Here is a 17,360-nt window from a genome sequence, read left to right as displayed (position 1 = left end):
CATCTAGAACAACCTAAAAGGTTTGGCTTATCAACTTTATTGTGTCTTAATCTAGATTCTAGATCAACCTTAAAGGTGAAGACTTAAGCCTGTCTAGGACCATGTTTTTCACAATCTACCTTACCTAAGAAATAAACCTAGACTTGGTACAAGGTAGTCTAAATAATATATTGAAATTCTACACTATAACAAAAAACTTCATCTTTAAGGTGGACAATATATTATTATAGGGTTTAGGGTTTAGAATTTTAAAATAATTGTGGTTCATAAAATAATTCACAATCTACCTTTCCTATGGTGGGCAATATATTATTTTGCGGGTTTTATGAACCACAATTATTTTAAAATTCTACACTATAGCAAAAGACTTCATCCTGCAATACTCACTTCTTCATATCTGTAACATTCATTAATCAGTATAATTTAATGATATCATGGGCAACACTTCAGGCCCTTATTTTTTTAATACAATAGAAAGAAACCAAATGCAAGATGTTAAATATTTGGTTACTAAGAAAATCTTATATTGTTTCATGAAGCATGATATCAATACTTAGCAACTAATCCTTTGGTGCTTGCTATTTCAGATGGCCTCTGGAACTTGCATTGCTTGCATGATGCTGAAAAGAGAGAGAGAGTTTGGTACTTGTCTTCTCCACCCATCATTGGCATGGCAACCCCTCTCTTGACAGGACTAACATACCCTGGCCTGTAAGTCTGACCCAAAACTCCTTCAAAAAGATCTGTACTTTTCTTGAACCTGAACTGTGTCTCCAAATGGGCAAAAGCATCATCTTGTGGCAACTGGTAATTGTGAACCTTGTTTTCTTTCTCTCCAATGGGTTTCACACCAATGTCCATCTCAACCAAACCCGAAACAGTCACTCTCACACTGTTAGTCTCATCAGTTCTCTCCACAACCACTTCTCTTTCACCTCCATTGGCCCTCCATTCAGCTTCTCCATCAATGGGAACATTGACTAGTTCTCCATCCCACTTTATTGTGAGAGAATCACTGGTGTCATCCCAATGAGACACTCTATTGGCTGCAATGACAAGAGTGTGTGAATCAAACATGACAGCAAGTGCTTGCACCCATGTGTAGTCACGAGTCCTTCCCTGTGGTCGAGTACCAATGAAGTGAGCATTGATTTGGAACTCATCATCAGAAACAATGGCAAAGTTTCCTCCTTTGGCACCGTGAAAGTAGAACATCACACCATCACCACCCACAAAGCGAGGATCATAACACAGAGATCCATACCCATCACAGTTAGCTTTCCTTACTGTCAAACAAACAAATTCAACATAAGTTCCACTTTCAATTCTTCAACACTTTATAATCAATTATCTGGTTTGTATGGTGGTGATTGAGTACATGAACTATTTACTCTTTTATATATTACAAAGTTGTAGATATATAACAAAAGTTGAGGTTCCTTGGAACTTACCCTTGCAGGTAGCTTCACATTTTCTGTTGCTACAGTCAATGAAACATGCCTTCTGGTTCTTGTTCTTCTTGGGCTTCCTCTTTGCGCACTCGGTTGGACACACTATAGTCTTAGACTCACAGGTAGTGTTTGTTCTGCAGAACCCTCGTTCTTGACCTGATGGCAATGCTGACAGCTTGTCATAATCTGAGGCTTCATCATGTTGTTTTTTTGGCTTTTTCTCTTTTGGTTTCTTCTCCTTCCCATCCTTATTTTTTCCCTTCCCGTTTCCATTATCGCTGCCCTTGCCATTACCATTACCATTGCCATTGCCATTACCATTGCCTTGACCTTGAGCAATGGCAGCTTCCATGGCAATAAGCAAGATGAAGATGGCCACCAAGATGCTCCACTTTCTTCCACCCATATCCGTGATTTGCAATGCTACCTTTTTTTTGTTTCTTTCCTCTGCTGTGATGATTTTCAAGTAAAGCTCGCAGAGGAGGGTGGTTGGGAAAACACAGAGTGAAAGAGAATATTTCTAGAGGATCTGACATGCAAATTGGCCTAGATGTTCGGCTTAAGCTTTGCTGAAAGTTTGTGGTTGCTTAGTCCTGTGATGCACTGATGTGTAAAATACTCAATGCTAAATTTTTAAAGTACCGAGGAGAGCTATTGACCAAGTAAAAACAACACTGACTTTGTGTTTAAACAGATTCAATTCCTTCCTCCTGTGAATGTCCTAGCACCTTGTTTTGACTAACATTAAAAAGGGGCTCTAGGATCTACATAAAAGCTGAATTGTTCAAAAGGAAATACTTGCAATTGAAGATTATATAGGCTTATTGCACATTTTCAAATGATTATCTTCAATCTTAAGCTACACATAAATGTTATGGTTACATTACCTTAACGTGTGTCATGTAATGTAATGTAACAAAAGAAACCTATTTTTGTGAATTTCAGCGTTGAGAGAGAGCATTAGCAATCAATTTAGCTGTAGGAACGTGGGTGAGTTGAGAAGAAGCTTTGATCGATGGCATTGGATCTGGAACAGCACCAACTTGGACTACTTTATATGCAACTATGCAAGTCAATTCTTGAGTATTTACTCGTTTGTATATACTATATCAGATGTTGGTGGAGTCGGCAAAGAGAAAAGATTTCTTAACAAACAAACAAGATTCAATTACTTTTCTTTTTCAAACAATTTTTTAAAGGTTGGTTATTTTTCATTGTATGTCCCCCATCTTTTTACATAAAAGAAACACATTGCTTCTATACTAAATATTAACTTAAGGTGGTATTTACCATTTTCCTTCCTATTGGTCTGAGCCGTTGGCAACTATGTTAGTCTCATTAGTAGTTGAGTTATGCTACTTCATTATTATCCTTTCTAAATACACATGGTTATTAATCAGTTGTATTGCAGGAAATATTTGAAAAGGGGTTCTCAAAATGTAAAAAAGACTAAGACATATCAATCTTAAGTGTTTTAGTTGAGTTGAAATATCTCTCCTTTGCGTCATGTACTCACACACATCTTTCACATAGGTGAGTCAATAGAGAGAATTTCATGGTTGGGGTACTTGTTAATGCCTTGTTATGAGTGAGAAATTGATCATCTCATCAATGTCTTCAAATAAGCCTGGGATCTTTCTGTAACCTTCTGGAAGGAAAATGTAATGTTTTCCTCCTGGATGAGTTCATGTTGGAGATGTTGATCAAGTAGTTTCCAAAATCATGGACAATCTACAAGTAGCAATTGAAATGAAACACAGGCACAAGAAAATTTCACTATCAAACCTGATCACATGCATCGTTATTGAAGACACAAAATGAAGGAAGTGTCAAACTTCAAGGAAGCTTTATGTTCTTGAAAAAAATCTTATGCAGAACAACTTAACCCACAAAAGAAACAAGACCTTATCATAATACGAGAAATCAATAAAAATAAGGGTTAAATATGTTTTTGGTCCCTCAAGTTTCAGTGAATTTTGGAATTAGTCCCTCATCAAAACTTTATACCAATTTAGTCCTTCATCTTTAAAAATGCGTGAATTTAGTCCTTTTAAACAAATTTTGTTAAGTTGATCTGACGTTTCAAACACATTTCATGATAGTATTTAAGTTAACATTGAAGAAAAAATGTGTCAAATAGTGTAAATAATTTAAATACTATCATGAAATGCGCTTGAAACGTCAGATAAACTTAACAAAATTTGATTAAAATGACTAAATTCACGCATCTTGAAAGATGAAGGACTAAATTGGTCAAAAGTTTTGATGAGGGACTAATTTCAAATTTCGCTGAAACTTGAGGGACCAAAAACATATTTAACCCTAAAAATAACAACCTCTCTTGTCCTTCTAATCCCTCTTTCAAGGGGTTCTCTTATATTTCTAGAAAGTGAAATCATCACTCACCTAAGCACAGGTACCGTGTTGCAAGAACAAGACTTTTCCTAAGCCTATGACTAACAGATGGTAGATTTCAAGGGTAACCTGACATTTACCTCCTACATTCCTGTAGAGGATGGAAAAGAACATGTTTATCAAGATGATTCTAAAACTACTTCAATTTTGAGAAAAGAAAAAGTTCTTCTGAAACTTATTACATCTACAACTTACATCTACAAACACCTTGTGTCTAGAGAATGTGCTACATGTGTCCACTACTACAGTTAATTTGATTTATTTAGCTCTGCTAGGAAATGTTGGCATTAAAGTATCTCTCAATCTGATTAGACTATAATGGCAGAGAATTTTTTTCTGCAGAGGAAGGTATTATGACCAACGACTCTTTGTATTAAAACTTTCCAAAGTTGTTAATGAACCTACACCTTCTCTGCTTCCGATTGATTAGTATGATAAATGGCCTTTCTGGTTGAACAAGTTAAAAAACTCCATTTTATTGTGGGGTAACTAAGTAAACCATGGATTGGAAGATTAAAAAAATGATTCTTAATATCTTTAATACACGTTAATCACTATTACATTTTACAAAATGATGATCATGGGCAACATTTTAGGCCCTTATTTGTCTTGATACATTAAAAAGAAACCAAAATGCAAGATGTCAACAGTGTGATCACGAAGAATGTATTACTTTTCATGATGCATGATATCAGTTCTGAGCAACAAGTCCTTCAGTGCTTGCTATGCTGGATGGCCTCTGGAACATGCATCGTGTGCATGATGTTGAAAAGAGAGAGAGAGTCTCGTACTTGTTCTCCCCACCCATCATTGGCATAGGAACCCCTCTCTTGACAGGGCTAACATACCCTGGCCTGTAAGTCTGACCCAAAACTCCTTCAAAATGATCTGTGCTTTTCTTAAATCTGAATTGTGTCTCCAAATGCGCAAAAGCATCATCTGGTGGAAGTTGGTAATTGTGAACCTTGTTTTCTTGCTCCCCAATAGGCTTCACACTTATGTCCATCTCAACCAAACCCGAAACCATCACTCTCACAGCGTTGGTCTCATCGGTTCTCTCCACAACCACTTCTCTTTCATCTCCATTGGCCCTCCATTCAGCTTCTCCATCAGTTGGAACATTGATTACTTCACCATCCCACTTCACTGTGAGAGAATCAACCTTGTCATTCCAATGAGACACTCTATTGGCTGCAATAACAAGAGTGTGTGAGTCAAACATAACAGCAAGTGCTTGCACCCATGTGTAGTCACGAGTCCTTCCCTGTGGTCGAGTACCAATGAAGTGAGCATTGATTTGGAACTCATCATCAGAAACAATGGCAAAGTTTCCTCCTTTGGCACCGTGGAAGTAGAACATCACACCATCACCACCCACAAAGCGAGGATCATAACACAGAGATCCATACCCATCACAGTTAGCTTTCCTTACTGTCAAACAAACAGATTCAACATAAGTTCCACTTTCAATTCTTCAACACTTTATAATTCATTACATGAACTATTTACTCTTTTATATATTGCAAGTTGTAGATTAAACAAAAGTTGAGGTTCCTTGGAGCTTACCCTTGCAGGTGGCTTCACATTTTTTGCTGCCACAGTTAATGAAACATGCCTTCTGCTTCTTGTTCTTCTTGGGCTTCCTCTCAGCGCACTCGGATGGGCACACAATGGTCTTCATCTCACAGGTGGTGTTTGTTCTGCAGAACCCTCGTTCTTGACCTGATGGCAGTGGTGACAGATTGTCATAATCTGAGGCTTCATCATGTTGTTTTTTTGGCTTTTTCTCTTTTGGCTTTTTCTCTTTTGGCGTCTTCTCTTTTGGCGTTTTCTCTTTTGGCGTCTTCTCTTTTGGCGCCTTCTCCTTCCCATTTCCATTTCCATTCCCATTCCCATTCTCATTTCCTTTACCTTTGCCATTGCCACCACCTTGACCTTGAGCTATGGCAGCTTCCATGGCAATAAGTAAGATGAAGATGGCCACCAAGATGCTCCATTTTCTTCCACCCATCTTCGTGATCTATACAATGCAACTTTGTTTTTTATTCTTTCCTCTGATATGATGATTTTCAAGTACTTCTTCAATGACTGATCAATCAGAGGATGTTGAAGAGAGCACGCAGTGAAACAGAATATATAGAGAGGAATTGGGTTGCAAAATTAGCCCAGAATTACGCCTTAAGCTTTGCTATGATCCTTATTCTAAACTCTTCAAAAGTTTGTGGTTGCTTAGTAGTATAATACGTTGACTATTGAATGCTGATTTTTAAAGTTCACAAGTTATTTATTGGCCACGTAAACGCTAACATAGTTACTATGGTGGAGTAGTAGCACGTTCATTTTTGCTTTGCTAAAGATAAAGAGCCTTGCGTGGGATCTACAAAAGACCCTGCTTAGAGCACTTAGGTGTGTAAGAAAGCATGCATAATGTCATGCATCAACGTAACTTTTGTCTTATTTTATTTGATTTTCATATGATCGGCTTCAATATTAAGCTACACGTAAACGTTATGGTTACGTTTGTGTGATATAAAAAAAGGCTTTGTGACTTAAGAATGGAGCATTAGCAATGAAATTAGCTGTAGTAACGTGGTTTTCGAGTTCAGAAGAAGCAGCTTTGATTGATGGCATTGGGGTTGGAACAGCACCAGCTACCACTATTTATGCAAAACATAAGTAACAATTATTGGATCTTGTAGCCGTCACTTATTTATAGATCAATGTTCGAAGTCCCACCTTTATACGTTGACACTAAAAATAAGACAATTTCATAATATATGAGTGAGATATAAATTTATACTAACAAATTTTCTTAGATATTCTATTCTATTGTTATTAGACTGCTAACGGACTACCATTTCTATACTCACGCACAGATGAATATGCTTTGATACGAGAGGTGTTTTAAAACTCACTTCTAATTCTAACAAAAACTTATTTCATTTTATTAAAAGCCTTGCATTATTTAAGAATCAAAGAAATAATTTATAATATTATGTTATTCTTTTAATCATTTAGTTATCTTTTCAAGATAAGATTTTGACGCAACAATAACCATCTAAAAACTTCTGAAAATAAATATTTATATGAAAATTTGATTGATTTATTTTTTGGTTTATATTAAAAGAAATGTTTAAGAGTGAATAAATATGAATAAGAAATTATATATTGTATTGTATTTTCATCAATGAAAAGTTGCATCTTTGTCAACGTCATTCTTCTCGTACACTCAAATTACAACTTTGTAAATCATTATTCTATTATAATGTTTTATTTATTTTTATTTTATTATGAAAAGTAACTCTGAGATCAACTAGGGAATCGTAATATATATATATATATATATATATATATATATATATATATATATATATATATATATATATATATATATAAAAGTTGGAATTATACTCTGAATTTTAAAATTTGAAATTATATTGTAGATTTCATAATTCAAAATTATATTTCAAATTACGCTAATTTGGAATATAGTTTCAAAGTGACTTCGTAAAGATGTAACAAAACCACGTTATCATATTTTATATTATGGGGGTAGAAAAATAAAATATGGGGTGAAAAAAGAAGAAATCCTTGACGTATATTTTTCTATCTGCCAAACCCAATTGGTCCCAACACATGCCACAAATTTCATGATTATATTTTCTCTCATCTTATTACCATAATAACATTAATTAAGACCACAGATAGTCCAAGTTTAATATTGTATTTTATTAATAATTAATAGTAACTTGTTTTTTATAATAATTTTTCAAAGGAAAAGGTGAATGCTTTAATCAATAAAAATTTATTAAACAAAACCACGTCCCAAGAATCTATTAACGTTGACAACTTTTTTATTTAGATATTTAGCTATACTTTTTTTAAGAGTACTTAATGATTTTTTAAAAGTGGGTATCTAATAAATTAAATGTTTTTATGTGACTATTTTTGTGTTATCTGCCTCAATTAATTTAATACTTATTAATTTACTTCACGTGTCACACGACTTCAATTTTTGAACGATGATGGAATTAAGGTTCTTGAGATTACAAAAACAAAAACATATTTTTAGAAATGATAAAATAAAAAACTAAAAACATTCAAAACTTAAAGAAAAAATATATATTTAAAAGCTTTAATATGCTTAATATATTAAGTATTCAAATAAAAAATAATTAAGTGCACTTTTCGTACAGAGAGAAGAAGAAGGTTAATCAATTTAGACGAAAAATAATTTATAATTTATTATCTTAAAAATTTAAAATAAAAATAGTATGTAAATTGAATTCCTCATTGATATTGTTATAGATAGGTTCAAACAAATATAACAAAATTTTTCTAATAATATGTCTCATTATTAAGAAACAATATCAAAGATCTTAAAAATAATCCCCTTTTCCTCATTATTTTTCTATTTTCTGAAATTTACTTTTGTGGGCATTTTTTGAAAGTTCCTGACCCTTTTCCTCATTCTTTTCCTATTTTCTGAAATTTACTTTTATGGACATTTTCTAAAAGTTCCCTCCTATTGCATGTTTCGTTCTATTTTCATTTTCTTTTAGCATAATTTTCGAATGTCCTTCCAAGCAAAATAAAAATGAGCTTAAATCTAATCTAATAATAAGTATTATTATAGATTGAATTTGAATGTTTAGATTTTTTATAGTTAGGATTACCAAAGTAAAAAGGAAATTACGCATGACTATATCATTTTATATTATATAATTTTAATAAACATTGAAGTTGAAGACTTATAATTTATTGTTGTTTCCATTGAGATGTACTTTCTGGGTAGGATTTGAATGTGGACACATTCATTAATGACACGTTTTTCTGTAAGAACCTATATTTGATATGGAATATTAACCAACTCTGCAGATAACAAGTGAAAAAAAATTGTTTGGCTTTTTAAAAAAAAAAATTATATCACTTTAATTGGTAATATATTTGTATCGTGGAATAAGTTCAACTCATATAATTTTATGTTTCAATCATTTCAATTTTTTTCTTATCGTTTCAGCCTATCAATCCAATACTCGTTTAAGTCAACATTTTGTCTAAATTTTTATTTAGAAAGAAAAAATTTTAGATTTAATAATATTGTGACTTTTAATTTTTAGAAAAATTAATGTAAAATCAATTGAATATTATTTTTGATTAATTTCTTGACTAAGACAAATAATTTTTTCTGATACTTTATAAAAAATATATAACATTTATTATACGATCATTATTGAAAATATTTACTTAATATATTTTTATTTAAATCAATTTTTAGAAAATAATTTTATTTTAAAAAAAGATTTCAATTTTATAAATTAGTTATTATCTAAGAATTAGGAAATATTTAATATTTTATACTTTATTATATATATATATATTTAAAAAAAAGATTTCAATTTTGTAAATTAGTTATCATCTTATAATTAAGAAATATTTTTGTATTTTATACTTTATTATATATATATATATATATATATATATATATATGGAAAATGATATTCTAACCTACTTTTTTTGACCGACTTTTAACTCATTATTTTAATCACCATTAGATATTTTTTTTCTATTCTTTATAGTGATGTGATGTGATAATCTAATGATAATTAAAGTGGTAGATTAAAAATAAATAAAAAAATGGGTTAAAATGGGTTTTATATATATACATATATATATATATATATATATATATATATATATATATATATATTTATATATTATATAAACAAAATAAAATAACAAGTTTTTTAATATATTATATCTATTTTATGTTTCATATATTTCATAGCTTTTTAATCTTTAAAATTTTTCAACACTTATAATATTTTATATTATTATAATATTTTATATTAGAATTATGTGATTCATATTATAATTATCCGATTGTTAAAATTTCATAAATTCGCATTCTAATTAAATTTACATCAAATTTTTTATATTAAAATATAGATTTAAACAAATACTTATTATTAATATTTTAAAATATTAATAATTATAGTTCTAAATCGTAAGAAAACCTTACAACTCCTTTATAAAATAAAAATAAATATTTATTAATGGTTTTAAAAGATAACCTATGATAAGATAAAAATACGATAAAATAAATAAATTTACACTAACAATTAGTGAATTTAAGAAAACAAAATGAATTTAGTTTTAGAATATAAGTACTTGAGAGTACCATGAAAGACCATCGACTATTACTAGATTATTCAGTTTAAAATGATAAAGACAATATAGGCATTTTCTTCCTCGGAGCGGCGGTTCCAAAATATTCCTTTTTTGTTTCTTTTTGTTCTGTTCACTCCAAATCGTTAGTTACACTTCTCTCCTTTCTCAGTTCCACTTCACTCTCGCCCTTCTCATCACTAATCTTTAACCTTTTCTCTTTTTAATTGAATTAATTTCAATTACTATTCTGAATTACGATTCCCTTCTCTTTTTCGTTTTTCCCTATTGATTTTAGGGACTTAGGGTTTATGGGTCTCCGAAAGACCCTCGATTCGCGCTAGAAATCTAGGTCTGCTCTGTAGCTGGGTGACGGTTAGGGCTATCGCACTTTGTCATTCTCGAGCATCAAAAGGAGGTAACTTTATGAACATTGGCATGCATATGTCGTTTTCGGCATCATCCAGGTTCTAAGTAAATTTATCAATTTTATTTTCTCCAATCGTGACCCATTTGTCTTTTTTTAGCGGTGATTGCGTTTTATTTTTGTTTTTTTCTGTTGTTAAAATTACACCTGTTCCTTTTTCGTGCCAAAGGTCAACGAAATCTCCTACGATTGTTATAAACTGGAGTTATCAACATAATGTTGTTGGATGCGAATCGTAGTTGTGGGTTTTATATCGCAACTCGTATTCTCCACCTAGCTGAATGGCACCCATTGGAACAGCAACGTTGAGTAGGGCTTGAACCTTGAAGCCCTCTTTTCTTCCCTCTTAAATTGGGTAAGAACTTCAAATATTTTTTTGATAAAATGATTGATTTTGAAGATGTCATGCGTTATTGTTGTTGGCATAGTGAACTTAACTGTTTTGTTGCTGTTGTAGATTTTAGAACTTTTAGGCTCATAATCAATCATCTTTAGTGTCCAAGCTCCACATGTTCGAAAAGACTCTTTCTTTTGCCTGTGTGATGGGGTGCTGTAGTTGTTTTGGGTTCATCAGGACATCTAACCGTCAAAGACAAAGGTCTAAGCCTGCCATTAACAATAATCTCTACCAGGAGCCTCTGTTGGATGTTGATGACGACATTGAAGATGAAGAGGGCGAGCATTTGTATAACGATGAGGTTGGTAACACTAGTGGAGATGATGCCGGGGAAGAAACTCGGCCCAAGCGATCAGAAGAAATTTTGAACATGAGAGTAGAGAATGACATGGTTTGTAGGCAGTTTCCTGTTAAAGATACTCACAAAGTTGTTCGCATGGAGGTAATTGTTGTGTGGGTGTAGCATTATAGATTTTACTCCAATTGTGATTTTTACCTTTTCTGTGTTGTCAAATGTCAAGACTAGTAGAGCTAGTAGTATCTAATATGTTGGTTGATCTTGATTATATTTGGGTGAAAATTGTACTTACTGTTTTATGTGGTTTATGGTTTCCAGTTACTTCCTCTCTTTTATGATGTGGTGTATTTATATTATGAGCTGCAATATAAATTTATTATATGTATTTAATTTAAATAGAAAATGAACTATTATAGATTTTTAATGGAATGCTACATGTCAAAGAATGTAATTTTTATATCATACATACACCATTTTCAGTGTTAGACATGAAGTTGTGGCTGAATATTTGAAATGTCTTGGGTTATTTTTTCTATTATTGTGTTATTTGCTTCTTCATTTGTACCCATAAGTTCTTGGTTTATATTAATCTTGCAATGAAGTTTACACCTCTGTCAGTCATAATGGCTATTTGAAGATTTACTAGTATTGACGAAACACTTCTCCGTTGTTGTGGATATATTTTCTCTCAGAACTTGGAAGTCATATTGAACTTTTATTTTCAGGATGAAAATGGGAACAAGATGATAAATGAGTATATTCGTGAGTATAAGATTGGTTCTGGTAGCTACGGAAAAGTGGTGAGTGTAGTATTCATGGTACTTGATTACTTTTCCAGTCTCAATGAAGACAATTTTCCTGAGCCTCTTTCTTACATGCATTACAGGCTCTTTATCGTAGCTCTGTGGATGGAAAGCATTATGCAATCAAGGTAAGGAAAAATTTTGGTGTTGGTAGACAGATTATTCATTACTGTAGGAAACATTACCATATGGACTTAGTTTTTTATACTGGACTTTAACATGTATTAAATGTTCCAATAATTATGAAGATAGTGGTGTTTTTTGTCGTTTGATGAGCTTGATATCTTTTCAATTGAAGGCCTTTCATAAATCTCATTTACTGAAGCTTCGAGTTGCACCCTCGGAAACTGCCATGACTGATGTACTACGAGAGGTATATTTCTTCGTATCTTTGGTTTTCAGTCTGAACTCTGAGCTGGAAATAAAACATGAATATGTTCAATTTTGCTAAATACATTATATAATTCCCTCATGCATGCCTCTATATGGTTTTACCTCATGGGCCATCTGTTTTTATTTGTGGTTCTCTTTAGACTGTACTGCCCATTTATTTACTTTTAGAAAGTACCCACATTCTTTCTTTGGTAAAATTTGTACCTCCCATTTTCTGGAAAATTCCGTTGCATGCTTTTCAGCTTATTATGCTTCCCGGTTTGGTATTTATGATAAACTATGTTTTCTAAATCTATCTGCTTTAGCTGTTGATGCCCCTATAGTATGTTAAAAGACCAATATTATTTTTCTTTTTCCAGGTTCTCATTATGAAAATGGTGGAACATCCTAATATAGTCAATCTCATTGAGGTGATTGATGACCCAGAGTCGGATAACTTCTATATGGGTACTGAGGACTAGTTTCTTCTTGGTTTTCTTATTTAATGATTTACTAAAATTTATGTGTATTTGAGTTGAAATGAAGATAAATAATACAGTTGAAGTCATATGCTTGACTGCTGATTTTTCTCATGCAGTACTTGAATACGTAGAAGGCAAATGGGTCTGTGAGGGTACAGGTCCCGCATGTGGCTTAGGCGAAGAGACTGCTAGGAGATACTTGCGTGATATTGTTTCTGGATTAACATATCTTCATGCTCATGTAATATTTCTCTATCTATCATTGTGTGCTTCATACTAATTAACTCTCTCTCTCTCTCTTTCTCACAGTTTTTTCATATAAATAGCAATATATGATGGTCTTCATGTTAAACAAAGAAAAGAAATTATAAAATGACACCATTTATCTTAGATGCTCATATCCTTATTTTCAAATATGTTTAAAGTAGTTTGATCAATTTACTGATTTTTTTTCTGGAAAAGCAGAACATAGTACATGGGGATATTAAACCGGATAATCTGTTGATTACTCGTCATGGTACTGTGAAGATTGGGGATTTCAGTGTCAGCCAGGCTGTTGAGGTAATACTGTTACGGTCTCCAAATGCAAATTTGATTACTTAAAATAACATCAAAGCTGTTGAGTTTACTAGCCATTAGTTTTTCTTCAATTGCAACATGTGAAACTTTTCTTTTAGGGGAAACTGAAATAGGATTGCACATGTGTGAAACTTTAAATGTGGTTACAGTAAAGGATGAAAGTTGATTAATGCGCTCATCAATAGTTGAGATTAAAGTAATGACTTCATTAAACAAATTTATCACAAATTGTAATAAAGAAGTTTGCTAGTGTCAAGGCATAGGAACTCTTGATTTCCCCTATAGGTGATTAGTTGATCATCAATGATATAATTGATTCTGGCCTACTGAGTTTAGATAATGATATAGAATTTAGGTGGGAAAGAGGTAAAGATAGAAGAATAATAGAACAGATAAGACAGAGACAGAAAGAGAGAGATCAAAGAGTTGTTCACCACACTGCACTTGTTATTGTTTCAATTTGTCTATGATGTGCAGTAACCATAGTTTTTTTGTAAGAAAGAACCCAACATGATACAGCTATAAAATCCAAACCAACAATAGCTCTCTAACTAACCAACTGACTTTTTTCATATTCTTTTTGCACATCACATGTGTCAGGCACACATCTTGTTAGAGATGTTGGCAACATTGAATGGGTTAGGACTTGGGAAGTCCTAGAAGCTTATATGGAACATGTAATGGTTTCTGTAATTTTTGAACGTAGTTATCATTATGAACCCTATAGTGGGAATAGCCACTATCCCAAAGATATTAACTGATGACAACAATGGAGGTCGAGTATGGCAGTGCCATGAAGCCACCACAGGAGCACGATAAGGTGGAGGATCTTGATAATCCTTAATACAGCCATGTGAAGTAGTTCAATTTGCAGTGGAGTCACTGGATCTTCCAGTGCAAGTACAATGGCTCTGATGCGCTGTTTCTTGTGCAAAAGTACTGCAGAAAGTGGCGCACTGCCTGAAGGGGCATGGGGGTCGTTCATGTGTTTTTGTTTGATACTGGAGTATTGAAAGCTATTTTCAGTTGCAGGGTGGGGTTGTCTTGATCATCGTGCTGGTTGAAAATGAGAATATTGATTCTAATCTGCACATTCATGAGAATATTAATTTCCTGGGAATACATATATCTGGGGATATATTTTCATAACTTCCTAACAATCATGAAAATATCTATTCTAATCTTCACATCCGCAGAAATTAAAGAAAATGACGTGAAACAAACACCCTCTGTGCTCTTTTGTGTGTTAAATGAGGGAATCACAAAAATATCCATCAAAAGCATATAACAAATTAAATAAAGCACAGGGTAAAAAAGGTTATTTTCCAGGGTAGAATACAAACTCTCATCGCATTAAATGACATTGGCTCTGAAATTTTTCGGTGTAGAATACCAAAAGTGATTTTGGTGGCCATGCTTTTCTAACTCCCCATCACATGGAAAAGTGAAGCAACCATGCCCCCGTTGTGGTTGGAGGTTGCATCACCCTAGTCTGTTGCCATATCCCACTAATGATGAGCATATATAGAGAAAAAACAATGCTTTTCCCCTAATTCAAACAGACTAATGCTACCATACAGAGGCAGAGTTTTGTTCAGGCAAAAGCCAGCTAATCTTCTATGACTAAGGAAAATACAACGGAGAAAAAATTTTAGTATTTAAGACCACACTCTATATCTGCTGTTCTCAATTGGATCATTCACATCTTATCCTAGTTACTTTTTTTAGTATATAAGACTAAACTCTATATCTGCTGTTCTCCGTTACTTTTTTTACAACAAACTTTGACCGTTTCATTTTGCAGGATAATAAGGATGAGCTTCGTCGATCACCTGGCACTCCTGTTTTCACTGCACCAGAATGTATTTTAGGTTGGTTTTAGTTTTCAAGCCTGCAAGGTTCTATTGATATGTAGTTGAAGTACGGGCTCTCACTGCTGTTGTGTCTGGTTGTTTGTAGGTCTGACCTATGGTGGTAAAGCTGCTGACACCTGGGCAGTAGGAGTTACTTTATACTGTATGATATTGGGGGAATACCCTTTTCTTGGAGACACACTTCAAGATACATACGACAAAGTAAGAATTACACAGACTTATAATCACAACAAAAATGTTACTTTTCGCAAGTTCTCACCTTTCCTGTAAAAAAATTCTTAACTTTTTCACCTGATATTGTACATGACATTCATGTTGACTGGTGCCTACATCACAATTTTTTTAATCAGCACCTATATTACAAACTTATCATGCTGTTTTTTTTTAAATCCAGATAGTCAATAATCCTTTGGTACTCCCCAATGATTTGAATCCGCCATTGAAGAACTTGATAGAAGGCTTACTTTTGAAAGGTATGCATAACGTTCTGTATTTCTGTCATGTCACGTGATTATATTTTCTTTGTTAATGATTAAGGTACATTTGAAATCTGCAGATCCAAGACTAAGGATGACTTTGGGTGATGTTGCGGAAGATAGCTGGGTTATTGGAGATGATGGGCCAATTCCCGAGTACCTTTGTTGGTGCAAAAGGAAGAGCTTAGGAATTGGAAACCATGATGAGAGCAAGACCATCTAAAATTAATTTTAGCTTGCATTTATGTACAGTTGAAAACCCTGAATTTTTTCCCCTTGATTGAGTCTTGGTATTTTATGATATTATAGAGAGGCAGTCTTGAAGGAATCTCAAACTTTAAGAAATTGTGGCTCATCTAGGCATGATAGTAGCAGAGGATAACAAATGTTTATTTATTTTTTGGTGAAAGAATTTGATGTTCAGAAGTAGAAACTTACTCATGTTTATCTTTGTATACATTGACCACCAACAAGCACAATGCTTTTTAGGTCCATTTTTTTGCATAATAGCTACCAAGAAAATGGCTACCCTAACAATTTCCACGGTCTCTAAAGATGCAGAGTAAAACACCTGTTCTGACAAGATACTATCAAGAACCGCAATGAGCTGGAACAACTTTATAAATTCTGATTCTGATGTCACGTGGAATAAAGCAGGTATCATGTTCTTATTCTATGCGCTTTTAATGATAAAGGGTGAAAAGCACCAACCCAAAGAATCATTTGTTGCCCTCGTTGTTATTATTATCTAGACTTTTCCTTCCTCTGCATGTGCCTCATCTTTATACCACAGAAACAGACAAACTAGGGATACATTTTGGTTTTATATCATAATCAGTTTGCTGGAGCATTGTTTTTTTATACTTGTATTTTCCTTCATGCTCTCTTATTGGAGATATCTCATGTATGTAGGACGCACTCAACCAATTTCATACAATAACTACCATAAATTATATTTTATGTAATCAATCATTTTTTTTTGTCTGGCCCCAGCCTGTGCATGCTAGAAAGTCATACTGTAATAGAAAAAGACAGAAAATTGTTTCTGAAGTAAAGTTTGGTATTAAATGGAAAGGCAAAAGACTATTTTGGTATTATGATGGAATTTTTCCTCTGAATATAATGAGTTTCCTTGCTTCAGCTTCACCATCTTTTTTCATGTATATTTGTAGAAAACAAACTGGGAGTATTGATTTTATTCTTGCTCATTCAAAGGGTAAACTTTTTAGAATATATAGTTTATTCAAATAAGAACATTTTTCATCTTTAACCGACACTAATATTTCCATGTACAAGTTGATTATTTTAAATGTATTTGAGGTCAAATAGTTTGACATTAATCTTACTGAAATAAATATATGTTCGTTACAACCTTAATCCTGCTTTTTAAGATTATCCTTAGATGTTCTCCACATAGCTTGAGTTGTTCTCTTAAGCAACCTTTCTGCTTTGTCACAAGCAAGCCATTGAGTATCTTGCTTGAGCAATAATCTTGTTATATGAGTAAAAAAACAACCCCTCTTGTTCTCCTTGCTTAAATGATCATCTCATCCTAAAAGTGTTTTTGACAACCACTTCTCAAAAATGAGCATCATTGAATACTTGAGCTTCCACCGGC

The 17,360-nt window shown here is 33.0% G+C and overlaps 3 protein-coding genes across 4 annotated transcripts; 1 reads left to right on the top strand and 2 right to left on the bottom strand.

The window, feature by feature from the left end:
• Positions 1 to 387: 387 nt before the first annotated feature.
• Positions 388 to 1,980, bottom strand: LOC114169268 (uncharacterized). Its single transcript, XM_028054337.2, has 2 exons — positions 1,452 to 1,980; positions 388 to 1,286 (listed from the first exon to the last, which is right to left on the bottom strand). Exons 1-2 carry the CDS (start codon positions 1,855 to 1,857, stop codon positions 547 to 549), a joined length of 1,146 nt encoding a protein of 381 aa, XP_027910138.1. The 5' UTR covers positions 1,858 to 1,980; the 3' UTR covers positions 388 to 546.
• A 2,391-nt stretch (positions 1,981 to 4,371) lies between these two features.
• On the bottom strand, positions 4,372 to 5,983 carry LOC114169267 (uncharacterized). The gene is made up of 2 exons (XM_028054336.2): positions 5,433 to 5,983; positions 4,372 to 5,297 (listed from the first exon to the last, which is right to left on the bottom strand). The coding sequence occupies exons 1-2, from the start codon at positions 5,875 to 5,877 to the stop codon at positions 4,558 to 4,560; spliced, it is 1,185 nt and encodes a 394-aa protein (XP_027910137.2). The 5' UTR covers positions 5,878 to 5,983; the 3' UTR covers positions 4,372 to 4,557.
• A 4,070-nt stretch (positions 5,984 to 10,053) lies between these two features.
• Positions 10,054 to 16,236, top strand: LOC114169265 (serine/threonine-protein kinase GRIK1-like). 2 transcript variants are annotated; one of them, XM_028054332.2, is made up of 14 exons: positions 10,054 to 10,179; positions 10,333 to 10,452; positions 10,631 to 10,816; positions 10,919 to 11,300; positions 11,882 to 11,956; positions 12,043 to 12,087; positions 12,258 to 12,332; positions 12,712 to 12,799; positions 12,930 to 13,054; positions 13,279 to 13,374; positions 15,197 to 15,263; positions 15,352 to 15,467; positions 15,661 to 15,739; positions 15,823 to 16,236. In XM_028054332.2, the coding sequence occupies exons 4-14, from the start codon at positions 10,971 to 10,973 to the stop codon at positions 15,963 to 15,965; spliced, it is 1,239 nt and encodes a 412-aa protein (XP_027910133.2). In that variant the 5' UTR covers positions 10,054 to 10,179; positions 10,333 to 10,452; positions 10,631 to 10,816; positions 10,919 to 10,970; the 3' UTR covers positions 15,966 to 16,236. The 2 variants fall into 2 exon arrangements, with proteins under 2 accessions (XP_027910133.2, XP_027910134.2); XM_028054333.2 differs by having other exon boundaries at positions 10,096 to 10,183.
• Positions 16,237 to 17,360: the final 1,124 nt, after the last annotated feature.

Source organism: Vigna unguiculata, chromosome 11 (assembly GCF_037176805.1).
Source record: "Vigna unguiculata cultivar grain cowpea cultivar isolate G323 ecotype 2 chromosome 11, ASM3717680v1, whole genome shotgun sequence".
Classification (NCBI taxonomy): domain Eukaryota; kingdom Viridiplantae; phylum Streptophyta; class Magnoliopsida; order Fabales; family Fabaceae; genus Vigna; species Vigna unguiculata.
The sequence above is the reverse complement of the archived record's forward strand: the minus strand, read 5'-3'. Positions and strand labels throughout refer to the sequence as shown.

What these genes read in the sequence shown, in the direction of transcription:
- LOC114169268 (XM_028054337.2), bottom strand. Translation starts at nt 1,857, where the DNA reads ATGGGTGGAAGAAAGTGGAGCATCTTGGTGGCCATCTTCATCTTGCTT. An exon ending in ATGTGAAGCTACCTGCAAGG is followed by an intron (nt 1,287 to 1,451) that starts GTAAGTTCCAAG and finishes TTTGTTTGACAG; the next exon opens with TAAGGAAAGCTAACTGTGAT.
- LOC114169267 (XM_028054336.2), bottom strand. Translation starts at nt 5,877, where the DNA reads ATGGGTGGAAGAAAATGGAGCATCTTGGTGGCCATCTTCATCTTACTT. An exon ending in ATGTGAAGCCACCTGCAAGG is followed by an intron (nt 5,298 to 5,432) that starts GTAAGCTCCAAG and finishes TTTGTTTGACAG; the next exon opens with TAAGGAAAGCTAACTGTGAT.
- LOC114169265 (XM_028054332.2), top strand. Translation starts at nt 10,971, where the DNA reads ATGTTCGAAAAGACTCTTTCTTTTGCCTGTGTGATGGGGTGCTGTAGT. An exon ending in GTCGGATAACTTCTATATGG is followed by an intron (nt 12,800 to 12,929) that starts GTACTGAGGACT and finishes TTTCTCATGCAG; the next exon opens with TACTTGAATACGTAGAAGGC. An exon ending in TGCACCAGAATGTATTTTAG is followed by an intron (nt 15,264 to 15,351) that starts GTTGGTTTTAGT and finishes GGTTGTTTGTAG; the next exon opens with GTCTGACCTATGGTGGTAAA.